The sequence below is a fragment of the Primulina tabacum genome, chromosome 10 (genome assembly GCF_025594145.1).
Source record: "Primulina tabacum isolate GXHZ01 chromosome 10, ASM2559414v2, whole genome shotgun sequence".
Classification (NCBI taxonomy): Eukaryota; Viridiplantae; Streptophyta; class Magnoliopsida; order Lamiales; family Gesneriaceae; genus Primulina; species Primulina tabacum.
In genome coordinates, this window is record NC_134559.1 from 1,955,853 (window position 1) to 1,975,856 (window position 20,004).

The following is a 20,004-nucleotide window of genomic DNA, read 5'->3' on the forward strand; positions in this document are numbered from 1 at the left end:
GGAGCAAGTGTTGATAATTTTGGGTAGTTTGTCAACTGGAACTGTTGAATTATCGGGGTATCATTGGCTTGATTGCAATCCTGTCACAGTTAAATTGTTATATGCGCGTGAGACTAATTTGTTATATGCGCGTGAGACTAATTTGTACCCTGATTTGCGAGCTACCTTATCTTGTTTTCAAGGTTAATACATTTGTCGTCTGTTCTGGATGGAATGTGATTTTCATTCTTTGACTCAAAATTTGTACCCTCATTTGACAGCTACTTAATCATGAATTGTGAGAGTCCGACCTGACCTCGACCCAATCATTAAAAATTATATGGATCGAGTCAATCCATCTCACGAATATATATATATATATCTCACAAAAATCTACGCAATCTTCATATCTCAAATTATCCTCAAATTTCTTCTTCACTTGATATATTCTTTTTTCTTTTGATCTTGTTCATGTGAATTCAAATTCGTCAAGAACTTAACGCTAAATTACCAAAGTTCCTAATCCCATACATATATATTAAAAAAAATTAATGTACAATAATGTTTGTTTAAAATATTTAGAGATTATATTAAAATTATCGAATAATTTTTTTATAATAATATTTTATGTTAGTGATTGTATGATTATTTAAAAATTCAAAATTAAGATGACATCAAAATAAAATTACTGAAACATATTAATTTACTAAAATAGTTTTTAAATATTGCTTTTAAATAAATAAAAATTTAATATTTTTGTAATCTTCTGAGATTATTTTTTGTTTTTAAAAAATTATACTATGATCCCACCAAAATAATTATTATAATATAATATAATATAGATACATAACATAAACAGCCTTTGGTTGGGAAATACCTCGATATATCCACTAATCCAACTGTACGTTTTTTACCAATATCTATTTAAAACCTGGTACAATATAAAAAACAAAAACTTGAAAAATGGGTCAATTACTTACACAAGTGGAACATTAGAGCCAATAGACTTATTACCACATTCCGTATTTCAACCAAAAAAACTAAACCTGAAATTTAGCTTTTGCCTCCACTGATTGCAGCATACACGAAGTCCTCACATGTAGGGAAGACGCTGCTCAACACATCCGACAACGCACCCATAACATCAAATGACTCTTGCAAGTCCGTCGCAGAAATCATGTCCTCAAGCCATGACAGCAACTCTTTGGAGAAACCCACCAATTCTTTCACATTCAATAATCTTTCTTTCATTACAACCTCCCAAGCTTCCAGTTTTCCGGCGTCATCTTCCCCTTCCGTCTCCTTGGAGGCTCCTTGAGTATGGATTGTGTCCAGGTTCGAGGATTTTGTGCACTTGAAGTAACACTGAAGCTGCTCGATCAAGCCGGTGTACACAAGCATGGGTTGAATGGTGGAAAACAACTCCTCTGATCCACCGGTTTCTAAAGACTTGTTGGGTAGATTGGGAGTTGGGGATCGGCCGTGCTTCTGCATAAAAGCGTGGAAGATTCCTCGCTGCAAGAAGGCACAGCGATGTTGCAACCATGACTCATATGATTCTGAAAGAAGTGAGCTAACCATCATGAATTGGACAGTCTCCTCTGTCCCATTGGAAGACTGTGTCCCAGGAGAAGAGCACTTGGATTCTGAAGCAGGAGACGACAGATAAGTTGCCACAGATTTAGCCATGTTATTGCGTTGCAAAAAATCGTGATCAAGCAAGTGTCGTGCCATCTGTACCATGAACGGTAAAAACTTGGAATTGCTTTCTTTTCCACCGCCCCTACTGTCTGCACTGAACGATGCACCGGTAGCAAACCGAGCTAGCATCTGAGCATAAACAACTATGGCGTTAAAATCTACCAAGTGTATGCCAACACACGGGTAAGACTAAAACTTTGTAATAGAAAGGGAAGCATATACCAAAACAATGTCATATGTCAACAACCGCAGCCGGTTTCCATCAGCGCGTCCCAGAGAATTGAGATAATCCCAGTATTGATCAACATTTCGGACATATTGCCCCGAAGGAACAGAAGGCCCTCTCAGAGGAAATAAGTTGTTGCAGAGAGTCTCGTTGTTTCTAAGGGCAGCGCCATCCCATTCCTTTTTAGGATTCTTTAGCGCAGCATCTGCTCTTTTAGCCTCTTGATGGCACTGAAAATGTATGATGTTGAAATGGCTGACAGTAGTATAAACACAATCTCCACGGGCATTTCCTGAACTTCCAACACCTAAGTTTACTCGTTTGCTGTAAGTGTAAACACCCAGCAAATCAGTAGATCTCAATCGGTAGCCCTCTCTGCAAACCATGCAAGCCAGCCCGTCTTCCTCCTCTTCAACATCTTCTAAACCTTCCAGGACAGGTTGGGCAACAACAATACGATCCCCACCATCTGAAGTCAATTCTTGCCGCATTCCAAGCCCCTTTCAACATAAAAATCTTAGATCAGAGACGGTTGCAAAGTAAATAAAAATTCATCAAAACATCTGTTAACTTAGCTGGCAGTAAAACATAAATCATGTTTGCTTCGAAGACCATTACCAAAAAGTTCTCGATGCTGCTATATTAAAAGAACTTTTTTTTAGGAATGCTATTATATTAAATAATTAAAAAAGTTATTAGTTACAAAAAGTTATGCTAATATACTAGTAATAAACTTCCAGCTACATTTTCAACATACAAGGGAAAAACTATACTAGCATCATAATTCCTGAAATGCTTTGTTTCGGGTTCCTATACATTACGTTAAATCTTGAAGTCATGCAAGTGGCAAATATACATCAGCAAGTATAGTAAATCGAATATTAAACTAAAAATAGATGAAAAGAATCACCTGAAGCAACTGTTCTCTTTTCCTCAGTGCTCGACGCCTCATCTCATCACGTGTGGCATGTCGTAGCTGGCGAACTTTTTCTGCCAGGAATCCAGCATCATTTCCATCTTTGTCAGCAAGAGAGTCCAACAAGTTTTCAGCCCTTGCCCCAATCTCATTTTCACCCGAAACACTCTCCAAAGCATGAAGCAAAGGTAACATTCCTTCTTCGTCGATATATTTTTGAGTGGCCAAGTGACCCATTGACAGCCCCCTCAGCATAGACAGTATAAGTGGAATAGAGGCCAATTTTAATCTAGAAGCCCATTCTGCGGTTGTCCTAAAGTCAGGCAGTCCCGTGCATGAAAACATTTCCTTCAAATGTCTTACAGCAACTCCAGTAATCCCTTTCTCCAATATAATATCTTTAAATCTCTCACCACAAGAGCTTGTTTTAAGTGATTCCGAGACTCTCACAAAATTCTCCAAAGCAAATTTTTGTTTGGCAGCAAGCTGAGCAATTTTTTCATCCTTCATGTTATCTTCATATTGCTTTTGTAACCTGTCCAATTCACTCCAGTCCTGTAAATATGGGTCAAAGTGCTGGATGAGAACTTCCATAGCTGCAGGTTCTCCATAAGTCAAGTATGGCAAAATTCTTGCAACCATTTCAGTGTTCCTCTGCTGTTTGCTCGACTTTTTAAGTCCTGAAGGATGAGACAATCGCTCCAGAAACATGCTGACTATTTTCTTAGCTTGTTCACTGCTAGCAGAATCTTCACTGGAGACCGCAAGAACTCCTGGTGTGACACTGATAGTATCGCTCTCGTTTGCTTCCAATGTAAGACCTTCCACAATTAACAGAATGCCCTCAGCTGGTTCCATAGCATCCACTGAGAAGGCACGCCTTGCAGTTTCAAGGAGTAAACCTAAGGCTCCCAATCTTAGCAATGCTCTTCTGTTCTCCCTTGTTTTGCAACAAAGCATTAGAAGATTTAGCGCAGAAATCAACTGCTCTTGATTTGACTTTAGATCCTCGCGCAGACTCTGTTAAATGGATTCAGGACTATTAAAGTAAAAGGTATTTTCCAGAAATAAGACAGGATAAGAGGACTTCCACAAGGTAAGAATACTGGACTAAAAATAGGCAAAGTCATCTAATATAAGTTGCACACCTGAACCATGCTCAATAGAATTTCCAGACCCCTACATTCTCTGACAGCACCGGTTATTGAAAACTCAACCTCGGGGTCTTGCGATTCCTCTCTATCCTCATCTAACTCTTTGATCATGGGCTCCGTAGCTTCACCATCCAACCCCTGCAATTTGATGGACTCATTCCATTACCAAAGATGAAAAAATGCATGCCTCTGGGCTCTGAAAGTGTGATTAAGACTAAATATCTATGATACATTGTACCACCATGCGATCTTCCTCATATAGAATAACCATAGAAGCAACTAGATAAAACTGTAGTACACTAATATATAAAAGTTAAGTGGAAACCTGAAGCCGATATGTGACTGTCATTGGAGGACAATCCCTTGTTGACGTGACAGCATTAGCAGACAAAAAAACCGTTCCAGAGGCAGTATTTGAAGATTGACTATTTGATTTCTTCCAAACTTGTTCATATACTTGAGCAATACTTAAATCAAGAGAGATGATATTTCCTGCAACCAGCAATTCCATGCCATAGTCATCTTCAAGCAGACCCAAAAGATCCAACTGATGGCAGATTTTATTTTTCACATCTCGCATCAGGGGACCAATCTCTGCACTCGAGTAAGGATTCTTGGTCATTGACCCCCTTATAAATTCCTCCTGAGTATGTGCCTTGTTTAGTATCAAAAGATACACAGGTTCTGTCTTCGAAGGGCATATCAAATTACATAGCTGCTCCAAGATAAACTGCACGAGTGATAAAATTAGGATTCAATTCAGCACACAATTGCATGATCACAAAAATAACCGACACAACTGTCATCTATAGCAAGGTTTCTCATATAAAAGGTATTTTACTGACATAAATGATGAGTGTAACTATTCTTTCCAGGTTCGTACTCAAACAAGAAGATATGATAAATTCTCACTCGTGAATCTCAAATCATCAAGGCGAAAGTCAAAAAGTAGCATAATATAGCGCTAAATAAGTATGTGCCTGAATGGCAACACCGTAAAAGTATGACGCGTATAATTGAAGTTCCCTAAACTCCGTAATGGAAAAACAAAGAGGTTGAAAGACGATTAGAGAACAAACCAATGAATTACGGCCCTTTCTGTCCTTCCCGTGAATCTGTAAGCCACCAATGCATGCCTGGATGAACTGCCGTTTGTTTTCATTGCTCTCAAGCAGAAGACTGTCAAGAAGATCTTTCAAAAGGCGATTACAGTCGCCAATCAATTTCGTCTTTTGCACAATTAAGCCCCTGATTACAATAAGGGCCTCCAGAACATCAGATAACAACTGATCCCTCATGAATCTGCAACGAAAAAATGGACATTCAATACATGGAACCAAAGTTTGTGATGTATCAGAAAAAGCGAAGCTAACCTGGATCTTATATTAGGGATCTCCAAATATTTTCCAAGCAATTCTATGAGCTTATGAAGTATAAAACCTTGGGAAATATCAATATGGAGGCTCCGCTCCAAGGATTCCACATTATTCACTTCAGCTGTGATTAGCTTACATATGGTGGCCAAACATCCTTGCACAGTCAAGAAAATACGTGCATCCTCTGAATCTAGCATTCTAAAGAGTAATTCGAAATATTCCGCAGCATTTTCACCAGCTGAAAGAGTCGCAGGTAACAAAGACATTAGCAAATTTAGCAACCGAAACCTCCTCGATGAACTTTGGCCACAAAGCAAACTGATTAGCATGCACATCTCCGATCTTATTGACTGTGAACAAGCGCTCAATATGAGTTCTTTGACCCATGATCCAAGCTCAAATGATCTAATCTCACTCTGACCTGTTTTACAAGAACGACGCTTCCATCGGAGAGCATATTTCATGGCCAAATAATCATATCTCTGAGGCCGAGATTTCTGACCAGCTCTAACTGCCTGAGAAACTTTATACTGCCTCCTCACGAAATCAAGATATGATGCTCCTCCTTCCCATTCGGAATAGCTTAGTAACGGGATATCCTGAGTCTTTGAAAAACCATCCCAATTCCTATCTAATGATTCTGATGTATACTTGCTTCCACTCACAACTATGCTAGATTCAGATATATATGACTTGTTACCATCTTTCACCAGTGATGATGGGGCAGATTTTCCATTCCCTGGCTCTTTATCCATTGTATCAGGTTTTGGGGGAGTACACGCATAAGATATTATTTTAAGACATGGTAGAATGATATGCTCAGATATAGCAGGATGCTTGGCACCCAGTTTGATGGATTTAAATAACAACTGGAAGACAATTCTTAATCTTGACTCCCAAAACTCATCTGCCAAGGAACAGATATCTGAAAGCAACATCAATTCTTCACGTGTTGCCAGAGCAATGTCTATTGAGCGGTGATGTTCAAGACAGTATGCAACCTTCTTCTGCAGCAAGCAATTTAATTCAGAAACAGCATTCGCATCAGCCTCAGAAAAGGCACAAAGTGCTGCCCGGGCTTGGACACGGGAAGTTTTCGGGCCTTGATGTATATTATTCTCAAACAACTCATGCAAAATGCCAGAAGCAACAAGCTGCTTCTTAGAACTTGGATGTTTTGACAGCACAAGTAAAATCTCAAGACATTGGGTCACAAATGTACTAGCACAGCCATAGCAACTATTAGGAGACCTCAATAAAACAAATCTAGAGGCAGCAGCAGCTGCAGCAGCAGCATCAGAATGCTTCTGGTGCAGATAATTCATCAACACCTGTCTAAGACCTTGAAGAGTCTGTACACTTTTGCTCACAGAATCAAATGCTGCTTTGCATTTCTCACCATAGAGTACACCAAGAAGGGCAATTTTGCGATTAATTTTGCAGGAAGGGCCTGGCAATGAGACCATCATTTGCTGAACAGAATCCTTCTGCTGAGAGTCCATTTCATTCTCACCAATGCTAGACACAATTTTCAACAAAGGTTTTTTGAATCCCAAAAGCTGTTGATATCGCCTATGAGCACTCTCTGATTCAGATTCTATTGCAGCCAGTCCCCTTTTCATATCTTCATCGTTTTCCATGCTATCAAATATGAAACTTGGCTTGGCCATAAAATTAAATTCAAATCGTCCATATTTACTGTATCCACACTCATTGCATAAAAAGGAGTCCAGATTTTCATAATTAATATTGCGGCATTGCCTGCACTGATAAGCATTCTCGTGGCAGTTGCTACAGATTCCATGCTTGTCAGTGACAGGTCGACTGCAGCGTGGACATGGAAGTGGTTCAAGGGACAGTGCTTGGAGATTTTCATAGAAAGAATCCAATTCAATCATAAAGTTACATGATGTTATAGGAATGGGGAATTCCACTTTCAACTCAGTCTGATTGCAAGCAAGATGGCACATCTTTGCTCGCTTCCACAAAGACCAGTTATTTTTCAACTCCGACAAGTCAGCCACAGGCCTATTGTTATAGTAAAGATTCAGAACTTTCACTGACTTGGATTTCCGCGCATCATGAACATTCATGGTCACACTCTGAATGGTGTAACTACCAGTACATTTCACAATAATACGATTGTCCGTGAACTTTGTTTCAGACTTCAAACTTTCAAGTTTCACCTTGCTATATGGGACCTCAGGTGAGCTGCAAGTCACACAGGGCTCACTCTCAAGATAATAACCATCAAATTCCACCAAACCACTCAAAGTGTTGTAAATGCGTGAATTTGGATGATTTGCCAAAAGCTCATTTTGTGAGTGAAGTGTCTCAAAAATGCATTTAATCACTTCAGCTGTCAAGCATTTATCCACAATTTCATTGTTTTGTTTTTTTGAGCTGTTATCTGGAAATTTTCCCAGTAAGCAGGTCACAAGTTCTGTATATTCAATGACATTCTGACCATATAAAGGCAAGCAACTCAGTTTCTGTAAGAGGGCAGTTAGTATGGATTCCTTAAATGACTGCTTACCATGGTACGAGGCGCCAAGAAGAACACACTTGGCTTCTCCACGCACAGAACTTGAATTCCATTCCAACAAAAATTTGTCAATAAATTGTTTCAGGCAATCATCCCTATGGTTAGTAAAGACATTTAACACCTGTTCCATATCCATGTAAGATTTCTCGGTAAGAGATTCACTTCCTTCTTCACCTTTCTTCTTTTTCTTAGAGTCAAGAGGTTGAGCCCCAAGCTTATTGGATGCAGAACTGATCTCTCCACCATCAGCTCTCTGTGAAAAATGACTAGCATCCTTTCCAGTATAAAGAGCCAAATTCAGAAGTTTCAAAGCCTGAATCACACATTCTTCACCAAAAAAGAAGACTCCATCCATGACAAAAGGTAAGACATCGCAATGCCTCAGGCAATACTTCTGCCAGTTTCGAGGTCGCGCTGCCGCTACCTCTGCGATGGTGGACAGACACTTCACTATTTTGACACTTCTTTCGTATGAAATGGTACTTTGAAATCCACCAGATTTTTTTATGTGTTTGTTGAGCTTCTTAGTTTCACTAGTAAACTGCCAAGTATCACGGACACTGTAATATTGTGTCTTACTGCCACATAGATGCAGAAACAGCCTCCTTGCATACCTCCTAACGGATGTTGTATGTGGATTGTTGATATAACTGCAGAGAACATCCTGGTACCCATCAAGTTTTAAATCCTTACGAGAAGTAACTTTGTACAGCCTATCTTTCTCCCCAACTTTGTCATGCTTCTCAGGCCTAATTAGACAATAAACCAATCGGAAAGTGTTCTCTAGCAACAATCTAGGGTAGTCAGCAAAAACATCACTCTGATGTGCTTTTGCATATGAATCTGTGAAAAATGGTGAGAAATTACCCGCTGGCACCTCTCTTCGGATTGATAATTGAGCACCACAGCCAGGACCAGGGTTCAAGCCAAAAGAAGTTTCAGTACTGACAGGGGACTTAAATTCAATGACCAGCTGTTGCAGGATGTCCATGAGATAATTAATGAAAATCTGCTGCCTAAGAAGGCCACAGGCTCTATACAGCGAAGAAGTCAAGTCACTTCTATCACGGTCATCCAATGATGAACTGGAAGTCGAGGGTGGGTTGTGGGTGGTCGTTTTGTCCTGTGTATCAGCTGTCCCAGCAGCTTTTGATCCTGAAACATCACCGCCTGGTTGGTTCCAGTTACGTAGCATGAGAGTGAAGAACATAAACACAAGAATTGTAGCTTCCCCAAAAGATGAACGACTTCTAGCAATGAATGGGATATCAAGTTCTATCTCGTCTAAAAACCATTTAATCAATTTTGCCAAATTTATGCTCTCAACCTCTGTGCCATCGGCAAAAGGACCACCAATAGTTGACGACAATCTGTAGATGAGCTGCATCACGGGAACGGCCCGAACACCAGAGGTGGTCTTCATAAATCCCTTCAGCTGTTCAAGGAGCTCCGAGAGAAGCAATGAATTGACAGCCCTTTTGGATGCAGATATGGCAACAGCATCAACAACTGAAGCTGAAAACTCCCCAGACTCATTAGGCTCCAAATCAAGGATTGATGGAACTGCATTCTTCAAGTTGACATCAGCAACAGCAGGCAAAAAATTCGAATCACTTAAATCATCAGCAGAATAGTGAAGGTCACCACCATCTCCACTTAACATCTCTACTTCAATTGGAATTGCTGACATAGGATGATCTTTAGCATGCGGTAGAGGAAGTCTTTCTGCATCTAGCACTTCATAGCATGCTTCACATAAATCAAAGTCAGGGCATACAGCACAGTGCCATCGGCGTCTCAATATAGGAACAGTTGAGCAGCAATCACAACAATATTGTACAGATGAAGTAATTGAATCTTCTTCTACCGTAACAGGATTATTTCCACAAGCTACGCTTGTAGCATCAGCAGGTAATGGAACTGGTCTTGTATTCTCCAATTCATCTGTACCTAGCATAGTCTGCTTTGGAAAGGGAACCTGGAGCAAACTTGAAGATATAGCCAAGCTGTAAAGAAGAAACCACAATAAGTGCATATGTCACATAAGGAAAGAAAATCTAAAGTTCTAGAACTGGTAATATTTACCTGCTAGAAGTTTGAACAGCCTCGTTTGTCGATAGAAGAAGTTTCTTAAACAATGTGACAGCACGTGAAACAGATTGTCTTCCCACAGGTTTTCCAGACAACGCCAAACACTCTGCATAACAATAAATAAGTTCTACAGATGATATGACAATGTTGTTCATAGTCTGTGTGTCTGGCTGTTCTATATCCAAGATTCCCCAAAGTACTTGCATAAGTCCATCAACCACTTCAGAACCTGCATCAATCTCAATGATAAAATATTCACCTTGAGGAAAAATCTAGAATCGATGGGACATTTAATTAAATCCCAGAGCATCAATCACAACCAGCTGTAAAATTATACATTACATTTCATGCCACAACTGATAGTCGGAAGTTGATAGACAAAAAAGATAAAGCTTCTGGGAGCATTTGAAGAGTAAAAGGAAACAAAAATAGAAGGCTTAGAAGAGGTAAAAAGGGGTCTAGTTTCAATAAGCACAAAGTTGTTAAGGATTTGGGAACAATTGAGAATTCATTTTTAAATAAAGCACCAGGAAGAATTCCAACTGACCAAACACAATTAGTTTCTTAATAGACATTATAATGGGCAGAGAAAATCTCGAAGAATAACAGTGTCTCAAATTTCATGCAGGTACCTAGACTATGATTAACAAAAGGAAACTCAGTTTATATTGAATTAAAATACCATTATTCTCAAGGTAAGTAGCCAGGTTGGAGCGGCGATGCAATGCAATCTTAGAAACTGCACGCATCTGAGCAGTAAACTCCTCGATAATCCACCCTGCAGTGGGCTCACCCATTCCCAACTTTGAGGAAATCAACGATGTGGATTTTACCACTCCACTAAGGCGCATGGCATCCTTAACCTAAGCAAGAAATGATAGATGTGACTAAGACAAGCTTCTGTACATGAAATCAAAAACTAAAGTTGAGAACCGAGTATGATCAAAATATGAAATTGGAGATGTGACATTAAGAACCAACAGTAAAAGTGAGACCGCTGGAATTACTTGGTAATAAATCTCTCTCCTAGGAAACACAGCCTGCAGAACGCGGCTAGCCGCAACCTGTAGCATAGGTTCCCTGTCGCTTTCATATACAGTTTCCAAAACTTGTTTGCATTTAAGGTTACTCAAATCCAGTTTAACTTCTTCGGCTTTCAAGTATCCATGGGGTTTACACAAGAGATAAATTCGAGACAGGAGCTTGAGGCCATCAGCCACCACCTTCTCCTGGATTGAAGAAGATTGAGCATACCGAGACTTTCTCCCAGACCCTGGAGACATTGAATTGCAACCAAGCGCATGCGCTTCCATGTCTAGAATGGCATCCATCTTCTCCTTCCAACCAAATTCATCCTTAGCTCGACCATATACTTCCAAAGAATCTATTCTGGGCAAAGCAGATCCACTGAAGGTTCTTCCAATGGTAATTGTGCATTCTTCGTCAGCTAATAGTGATTCAGCCACTGTGAACGGAATATCATACCAAGATCGCATGCCTTCATCCAATTTTATCACTCTCTGGAATACGGTAATTTCTGAAGGAATATGACTTGCTGATGTATTGCCCACATGCAAGCGAAAACCAACCATAACAATATCGGGATTTGAATTGGTCACAGTTATCTGAATAAGAAATGTTAAACAAAAATACAGTGAACTCGGAGAAGTTTGGGGGTAAAAAAATCCTTCACAATGTTGAGCATGATATAGCAACACGATCAATCTAGAGATTACTATTAGATATCAGATTTAGATGAAAAACCTGCAGCTGATAAATGACTACATACATCAAAAGAGGAGCATACATGGACCGACTTTCATTCACAATGCTGCTTCTTCTTAAAAAAGTATATTGTAGGCTAAAAGTACTTGCTCTTTAATTTCAAATGTTTTAATTAATTACATGTGCAAAATCACCATCTGTTACCTCCAACATGAGATGAACAATGATAAATATTTATGTGGAATCTGCTACATGGAGCTAAATTGTCTGCCCAAGTTTCTTTTTCACACTTCACTGGTTTCAGCTGAACAGATACTGACTAAAGTCTAAACATATCCCACAGCAAATGTTGTCTTAACTCAATCCTTGATGAATAGAGTTCGAGCATGACACAACATGGGCATCAAAGAGAGACGAAAGAGGGGGGGTTCAAAAAAAGCAATTATGTCAGTTAAGCCATGACCTAAGACCCAGAGAGGTAAAGAATAAATGTAAATAACAAGGAGATAAAAAATGAAGTAAAATGTATGCCAGAAATACCTTGAATCCAGTAGGATTAGTTCCCTCTAAGAACCCATCCTCAGATACCAAAGTTTGCTTAGCCCCTTCAGAATCATTATTCCTTATGGCATCACCACTCAGTTTGGCGTCCTGTGTTATGCAGACGGTTTTCTCAAAAAAGTCAAGTGGAAATTCTGGTTTTACACCCCCATAAGCTTTGTTTTTTAGAATACCGTATCCTAATTTCTTAACCTTATCGGAAATAAAATTTAAACCAGTGTCCACCCCTGTGGGAATGTGTGAGTAAATCTGCAGGCTTCCATCTTCATGCAAAACAAGACAATCAATTTTATCTTTTGACAAAGGCTTGTAAGCAGTGACCCCTACCAATGTTGAAGTCGCCCCAGCAGTGTGCCGCAAATGATATGCGAGTATGTCATGCTCTCCCAAGGAGATGGTCAGTACACCATTTGATTTCAGACTAGAATAGCAAACAAACAACCCACTACCACCCAGCAACTCTTTCCAACGGTGCAATCCAGCTGGACGGAGCTTACTGTCCAGATCATTCTCATATACGGCTGACATCTCCATCAGAGACGTTGCATCTGGACTGAGACGGCCAATCAAGGTACTCCCGTCTTGGTAAGACAGAAATAGCAATTTATGAGTAGAAGAAAAATACAGTGACGAGCCCTTAGCTTGCTTGTCCGTTCCCTCTATTTGAATAGCTTCCTTCAATGGTCTAGCACCAACATTTGCTTGCACCAACATCTCTGACCTGTACAAGCAGCCAAGCTCTGATAGAACAATAAGAAACATTCTGGCATGAGAACCATAAATAAGAGTTGCATCCACCACTGTATCATCAGGCAATGTGATATAGTGCACAGGACTAATATTGTCCTGTGACAGATCATAGATTTTCACAAATCTGTTTGTCACTACCATCAGCTGAACCTGAGAGCCCGGAACCCAGTCTACATGTCTGATATATGCACCTTGTAGAGCGAGTTCAATAGCTAAGCGATCAATCACCTCACCTCGATGATTGACAGTAAGGACTTGGCAATCTTCATAGCCTGCTACGACAAGATAATTCTCTACCAGTGAATTAAAGAGTAGATGTACAATCTCAAAACGAACAACATTTTTCGAAAGTGGTTTCACATTTGCCTTATCAGCTGTGACCGGAGCAACCGTAGCTTGTCCAATTAGCTGACCCACATCAAATATGGCTACCTTATCACCTTCTCCAACAGCCAATCGACCTCGGGAACTTACACTGAGCAATGATTTAACGAGAGAACCACAAGTCAAATGGGATTTTAGTTCCTTTGCATTTGAATAATCTGATTTGATCTTCAAATCTAATGATCCACTTTTATAGGCCTTCTTCAATTGTAAAAGGTCACTGCTATAATGGAGTACTTTGTCTTCATCCAGATATATTTTTCTGTCTTTGAAACTATGGATCTCCCTTCTTCCAGTAATAGATGGCAACAATGACATGCAAACTCCTAGAATCCGACCTTCAACCTCGAGGTCATTGAGTAGCATTGGCATCCTACTATGAACCTCATTTGAAATAGATAACCTGGTGAAATTATCAGGGTCATTTGAAGCATCCTCATCAACATCTGAATCACTCTCGGGCATCTGATTCATACTTTCCGGAAGAGGAAGAAAAGACTGTAAGTTACTGGCAACGCGATTGGCTTCGTTGCTACTTCCAGTGACTTTTCGAGGTTTCAAGCACTGGCAACTGCTGCCTCGAACTCCTCCGGCGCCGCAGTCACAAAAAAACCGACTAGATCGAGAGTATACAATGCGATGACCACGATGACAAACTTTTGCGCACACAGAGCAACAACCTTTGGAGACAGTCAGGTCACATGAGTAACAGAAATACCAGTGCTGTTCCATAAAATTGCTGCCACTGGATGTAAAAGTGCAAACTTTAGATGCCAGGGCTCTTTCACTGTTGTTATCATCCTCGTCATCCTTATCTATGCTACCAACCTCACCATCAGATGTTCCATCATCTTCATCATCATCACCAGAAGCATCATCACAGTCAATTGCAGTATGCCCTTGATTAACAGTGAGAACCAAATTCTCAGCATTTTTTCTCGAACAAAACGATCTAGAAGACAAAGGCCCCAAACCAGAACCAGAGCTGGAAACAGTATTCCCTGGTGACTTTCCAGAAATGCACCTAGAAGACCCAGAATCACTTAAGGATGATGCAAGGAATCCAAAAAGATATTTCAATCCTTGAAGCGATCGTTCGTCTCCAGCCAGATTCTCTACCAACCCCACTGTCCTCTGTAGCAGTGTCTTAACTAATGCTTCCCCTTTTGAGATCTGAACAACAAAATTGAAATAACCTTTTGTTATGCCCAAATCAAACAACGTGAATGCATTGTCAAGGGAAAGTAGCATGGCTTCGTGTAAATGACTGTGTAGTTCTTGCAACTGGAATTGAGAAGCTGATGCCAGAAGGCACATTAAAAAATTTGTTGATGAGTCCCTTAAAGCGACCGAAGTTCCTATGCCAGTGTCTCCATTTGGTGTTTCAATCACCGATCCCAATAGCCTAACTTCCACCCACTTCGAAAGGGAAAGTGTATCCATGATGACAAATTTCCTCAGTGACTTCTGTTTTACTTCAGGATATAAATCGTCAGACAAAAGTTCGATGAAAAGGTCGAGGACCCTCACATTCACATCCTCAGAGTGGCAGTGATCCAGAGAATCAATCAAAACCAATATATCGCCACGAAGGGAACCGAAGTGATTCTTAATCTTCTCAGATATATCTTCTACAGACAGGAAAAATCTGAAAATGACATTTTTTGATGGATTGCCCTTCAGGCTGTAAATAATATCAATCATCTTTGTGACTACAAATTCATGGACACTGCTATCCACATGTTTTCCTTCGTTGACACTCTGCAGGAATTCCTCCATGCGCTTCATGATAAATAAGCTACTATAATCAGCCCCCACTTCAAAGTCCACACTCAAGCTTTGGCATATATTTTCACATTGACCCTTGAGGCTTCCAAATACCTTGTCACATTTGATTGTCAGGATAGACAGAAGTATTTCATTCATTACCTCTTCTACCTCGCAGCTGATCCCCCTAGAATCTTTGACCTTCATCAATCTATCAAGTGTAGTAACAATTCCATTAATATTGAGAATACAAGATGATACAATTTCACCTGGAAATTGAACAAGAAGGGGAAACCCATACAACAAAACTTCCCAAAAAGTTTTAGATCGAATCCCCAAAGCCATTTTTTCAACAATTCTGTCCTGCTTCATGGCAAGCTCATAGAAAGATTTTAGCAAGCTAGGATTAGTCCCCATCTTTTCAAAGAAATCTCCCTGCATACTGTTATCAAAATCGGCATATTTAAGAAGCAACTGATGCGAAAATCTGTCAACAGACAGATGCCCATTTTGTACAGTTAAGGCGAAAGCGTTTTGGTAGATTCGTAAGCAACTATTTAACAAAGATGACAATATCTTGATCAGCTTTGAGATTTGATCAGCTTGAAAATAGTTGGAAATAAGGCTTTTGGCCAACACAAGATACTCAGCATCCTTGGCAGCATAAGTCTGGCAGCTAATACCCAAGATTGTGGTGGAGTCCTTTTCATTATATGCCCAAATGCCCGAACAAATAAAGGACAGAGCAAAAGAAACCCAGGATCCACTCCTGAAGAAGTCCCAACCCAGTTCCTCAACATCCTCACGCAAAAGAAAATCATCAAATTGCTGAAGCAAACTCAACACGAGATCTGGAATGCCTGCACACTCACTGCTGCTGACATAGTTGCCCAAAATACAATGGCTAAAATAAACAAAATTATCAACATTTAAGATATCAGGAAACCTCGGGCCACTCGAAATAACTTGCCAATTTTCTGCAGAAGATACTGAAATTGGGATATCCCAGCAAAGCAAGAACAAATATCGTTCAATAATCAAGTCATCCACCTTCGTAGCTTTTTTACCTTTCCAAAATCCAAGAACCCATGAAAAAGAGGTTTCAATCTCACTCCAACTTAAACCAAAGAAATCAACTGAATGGCAATCTTCATATAAAGAAGCCAGAACTGGTGTAATATCAACCAACTGATTAAGTAAAATACTGCTGTAGGGGTTTTGTTTTGCCCATTCACTTGTTACACCCTCTAGCACAGTGGCTGGCCATGAAAACAAATAGTTTGCAGAATTAGGCATGCAAAGATCAGGGGATTCTCTAAGTTTTGTCCTGAAATCCAGAAGTAGAGATAAAGGGCAAGAGCGCGGATGATATTTCATGTGCCGTAGCAATAAAACCAGCCTTGAAACCAACAAAGCCCAGCATGACAATTGCATAGTATCAAAACCCGCAGAGGGAATATAAATGGTTTGAAGCGCTGAAAGTACTTTACTAGCCAACATAGACTTCTCATCTTGGGAGGAAAAATGAAAAGCAATTAACAGAATCTCAATATGAAAGAGAGAAGGAAGAGTTTCAACAATATCCTTCAGAGCAGCACACATTGAACTGACTGTTTTTGCCTTCTCATGGATAAATTCTAGGAATGTCTCATAAAGTTTAGTCCTCAAGATAGTACCAGCTGAACCCACTCGGCACACAAGGATACGGGCAAGCAAAGCAAGGGTCTGATCATTGTACATATAAGCACCATTGTCAATAATTAGTATGTTCTCAACAATAGACTCTTCAAGGAGTTCAGACAAAACATGATGCAAAAGAAGTTTCTCCAATAGTTCAAAGCAAAGTAAGTGGACATGTACGAACTTCCCATCTTCCTGCAGAGTTAAGCGATTATCCCCGTTTCTGTCTTCGAGACAACAATCCTTGCAATTAAGTATGGAAAGCAAAATATTGATATGGTTCCTACTCAGCCTTTTGCTTGCCTCAGTGAACAATGGAGAATGCCATTCGGAAGAAAAAACACAACTTTTAAGAAAACTGAGTAACTCAATAGCTGCTTGGAATGGCATATTGCTGATCCTAGAGCTGGAAATAACAGCAACATTTGATTGCTCACAACCATCCACAGATCCGACAGAGCGACTGCCTTCGGAAAAAAGATCACCAAAAAGAGCTTCATCTTCATGACAAACAACATTTTCTGATTCAGAGGTCCCTGATGCTTTTGTCACACTGGAACATGATCTCTCGAGGATAGGCTTTAATTTAACACCCTCGGAATGAAGGGAGATAACAAGATATATCAGATTGTCTAGCCACTGATTGGATGGCGGGAATAATATTCTACATAACTCTTCAAATGTGTGCTTTTTCAACAGGAAAAACTTCTCATTGCTAACGAGACACGAAGGAGAAACAACCACGGTATGACTGTCAGTATAACCTGTCTTCAGATCATCCAACTCAGAAAGTGGACATGACTGACCTTTTATTTCTGAAATGAGTTTCAGAATACAAATGACCACCCGAGGATAGTAAGCCAAAGGGGGTTTACCACTAGTAACAAATTTGTTATGCCTCCAAATGTCAGTATCCAAATTGCTCAATATAGAAGCTGTTATACATACTTGAATATTCTGGAAAACATAATTCTTCAGGAAAATTGATTGCACTACTTGAAGAAATTCTTCCAACAAATGAACTACAAGGTTTTCATAATTATTTTCAACAACGATATTGCTATATGCAAACTCGACACCAGTACGGAAAAAGCTTGGTAATAAATTAATAAAAGCAGCAGCTGATTGCACCACTAAATTTTCAGAGTCAACGTATTTGGTTTCCTTTGCAAGACTTGCCAGTAACTTGAGAATTCTTACGCAATAAGACAACATTTTCCGAAAATTGAGACATACTGGTTTCTCATCAACTGAAACCGGGAGATCTAAAAGTTCTTTGCAATGAAAAATAAGTCGGTGAATGCATCCATAATGAACAGTAGCCCAATGCTGAGAAAGAGTAATCAACAAATTAGTACTCTGGGGAAGAGACTGCTCAACCATGGGTGAATTCATATTCTCTACTTGCACGCATTCAGAAAACAATTCCATTAACATGCGTTCATCTGTCTCTTGCTCCTTCAAGCATTTTCCTCCTTGAAGAGAAAAGGAAAACTACAATGTTAGTCACAAAACCAAAAAAATGAATGGGACATGGTAGACGGTGATAGACCAATACCCAGTAGCATGCACTCAATGTGGTCCATCCTCTCGGCAGTATCATCTTTATCAGCCACATGGGGCAGCAATTCCAAAAGAAAGTTCATAGAACATGACTGAGAATGATCCAACTCCTTATCCACTCCAATTAGCAGTGCCTCCAAAAGTTGTAACATAACGTTCTGAAAGAGGTACAAGGTCAGATAAGATGCAACAGAACCATTAGTGGAACATGCACATGAGTAAAATAATCGAAACCAAAACGTAAGGTGACATCTCTTCACACAAGTGATCACAAACCTGAAGACTCAAATCATCGCTTTTCCCAATCCATTTTTCCAAACAACAAAGGGCAAACTCAATCGTCTGATGAACCACTGCCACAACCACCGGCTCCACTTGCTCAACTGTCTCGTCACACCAGAAGAGACTAACACACTTAACACCATTCTCATTACATAACAATAATCCAAACATGAGACGCAACAAACCAATAAAATAAATAAAAATAAAACCTCACTTGATAACAATCGGACAGCTTTAACAACCGTAAGCGAGACACAAGCCAAGGCATGAACCTGAGCGTGATCCCACACTTCCAGCCCTACTTTACTGCCAGTTTCCTCAAACACCACCGGCTTCACTGATTGCCTAAGAATAGAATAGAGCTTCCGAAATCCTGGCCTGAAAACAAACGCCGATGCATCAGAGCGGAGGCTCTGAGAGAAGTCACCGGACGAGACGGCAGTGACGAGCGCTGCGATCTCCTCCGCCATGACACTCCAGGGAGCGTGAAAATTCGTGATCAGCAGTTCATTAGTTGATTGATCATAAAACGAGTGAAAACTTTATTAACGAATTCGGGGTTGAGAAATCAATGGAGAGAGAATGGCCCAGACGAGAAATGGAGACGGGGGTTTTGGTTTTAGAGCAAATAATTGTTTTATTTTCTATTCTAGTTCTGGTTCTAGTTCTGGTTCTAGTTCTAGAAATTCAGCTTGATCTGCAAGCCATCTCACTGGCCTTTTGATCAACCAATTGAAAATTTCCCCTTAATTGCTTCTAATTTAAAATAAAATTTATTGTAATATGACATGCAGAAAAAAATTATTTAACTATTACAATATTTAATTGTGACAAATTTTAGGTTTAATTTTCAAATATTTAAGATTAATTAATTAAATTATTCAAATTGATTATACAAATTATATAAGATGCTATAAGTTTATTTTGTGAGATCCGATCTAAAAAATATTATTTTTATGCTAAATTTATTCTTTTTCACTGTAGGTACGAACAAATCGATCTGTTTTTCACATGTGTATTCTTTGATATTGTTTCAAGACCTAATCTATGAATAAACCAAAACTAATATAGTGATCTTTTTTAAGAAAAATATGAAAATAAATACTTCTATAAAATAAATTAGTTGATGTGATAATAGGAAAACTTGAGAATATATTACACTGTTTTGAAGTTTTTTATGCTTGGATGAAATTGTTACGAGTAGGTCATGAGCCCACCTTGTTCCAAACTTAGGACTTGGTTTGATGAGCTACAAGTCGTGGACTACACTATTTTTAAATCAGAGATAATATTCAAATCAATAT

The 20,004-nt window shown here is 39.5% G+C and overlaps 1 protein-coding gene across 1 annotated transcript; it reads right to left on the bottom strand.

Annotated features, from left to right (window-relative positions):
• Nucleotides 1-914: 914 nt before the first annotated feature.
• LOC142504768 (auxin transport protein BIG-like) lies at nt 915-19,345 on the bottom strand. The gene is made up of 14 exons (XM_075617567.1): nt 18,915-19,345; nt 18,695-18,801; nt 18,414-18,576; nt 12,254-18,330; nt 10,996-11,613; nt 10,671-10,851; nt 9,983-10,217; nt 5,350-9,903; nt 5,056-5,278; nt 4,302-4,706; nt 3,971-4,114; nt 2,817-3,842; nt 1,903-2,406; nt 915-1,809 (listed from the first exon to the last, which is right to left on the bottom strand). Exons 1-14 carry the CDS (start codon nt 19,168-19,170, stop codon nt 1,033-1,035), a joined length of 15,270 nt encoding a protein of 5,089 aa, XP_075473682.1. The 5' UTR covers nt 19,171-19,345; the 3' UTR covers nt 915-1,032.
• Between the last annotated feature and the right edge of the window lie 659 nt (nt 19,346-20,004).

Excerpts from the sequence above, each read along its gene's own strand:
- LOC142504768 (XM_075617567.1), bottom strand. The coding sequence starts at position 19,170 with ATGGCGGAGGAGATCGCAGCGCTCGTCACTGCCGTCTCGTCCGGTGAC. Across the intron at positions 5,279-5,349 it reads ATCCCTAATATAAGATCCAG|ATTCATGAGGGATCAGTTGT; the intron begins GTTAGCTTCGCT and ends TTTTCGTTGCAG. Across the intron at positions 1,810-1,902 it reads TGACATATGACATTGTTTTG|ATGCTAGCTCGGTTTGCTAC; the intron begins GTATATGCTTCC and ends GTTTATGCTCAG.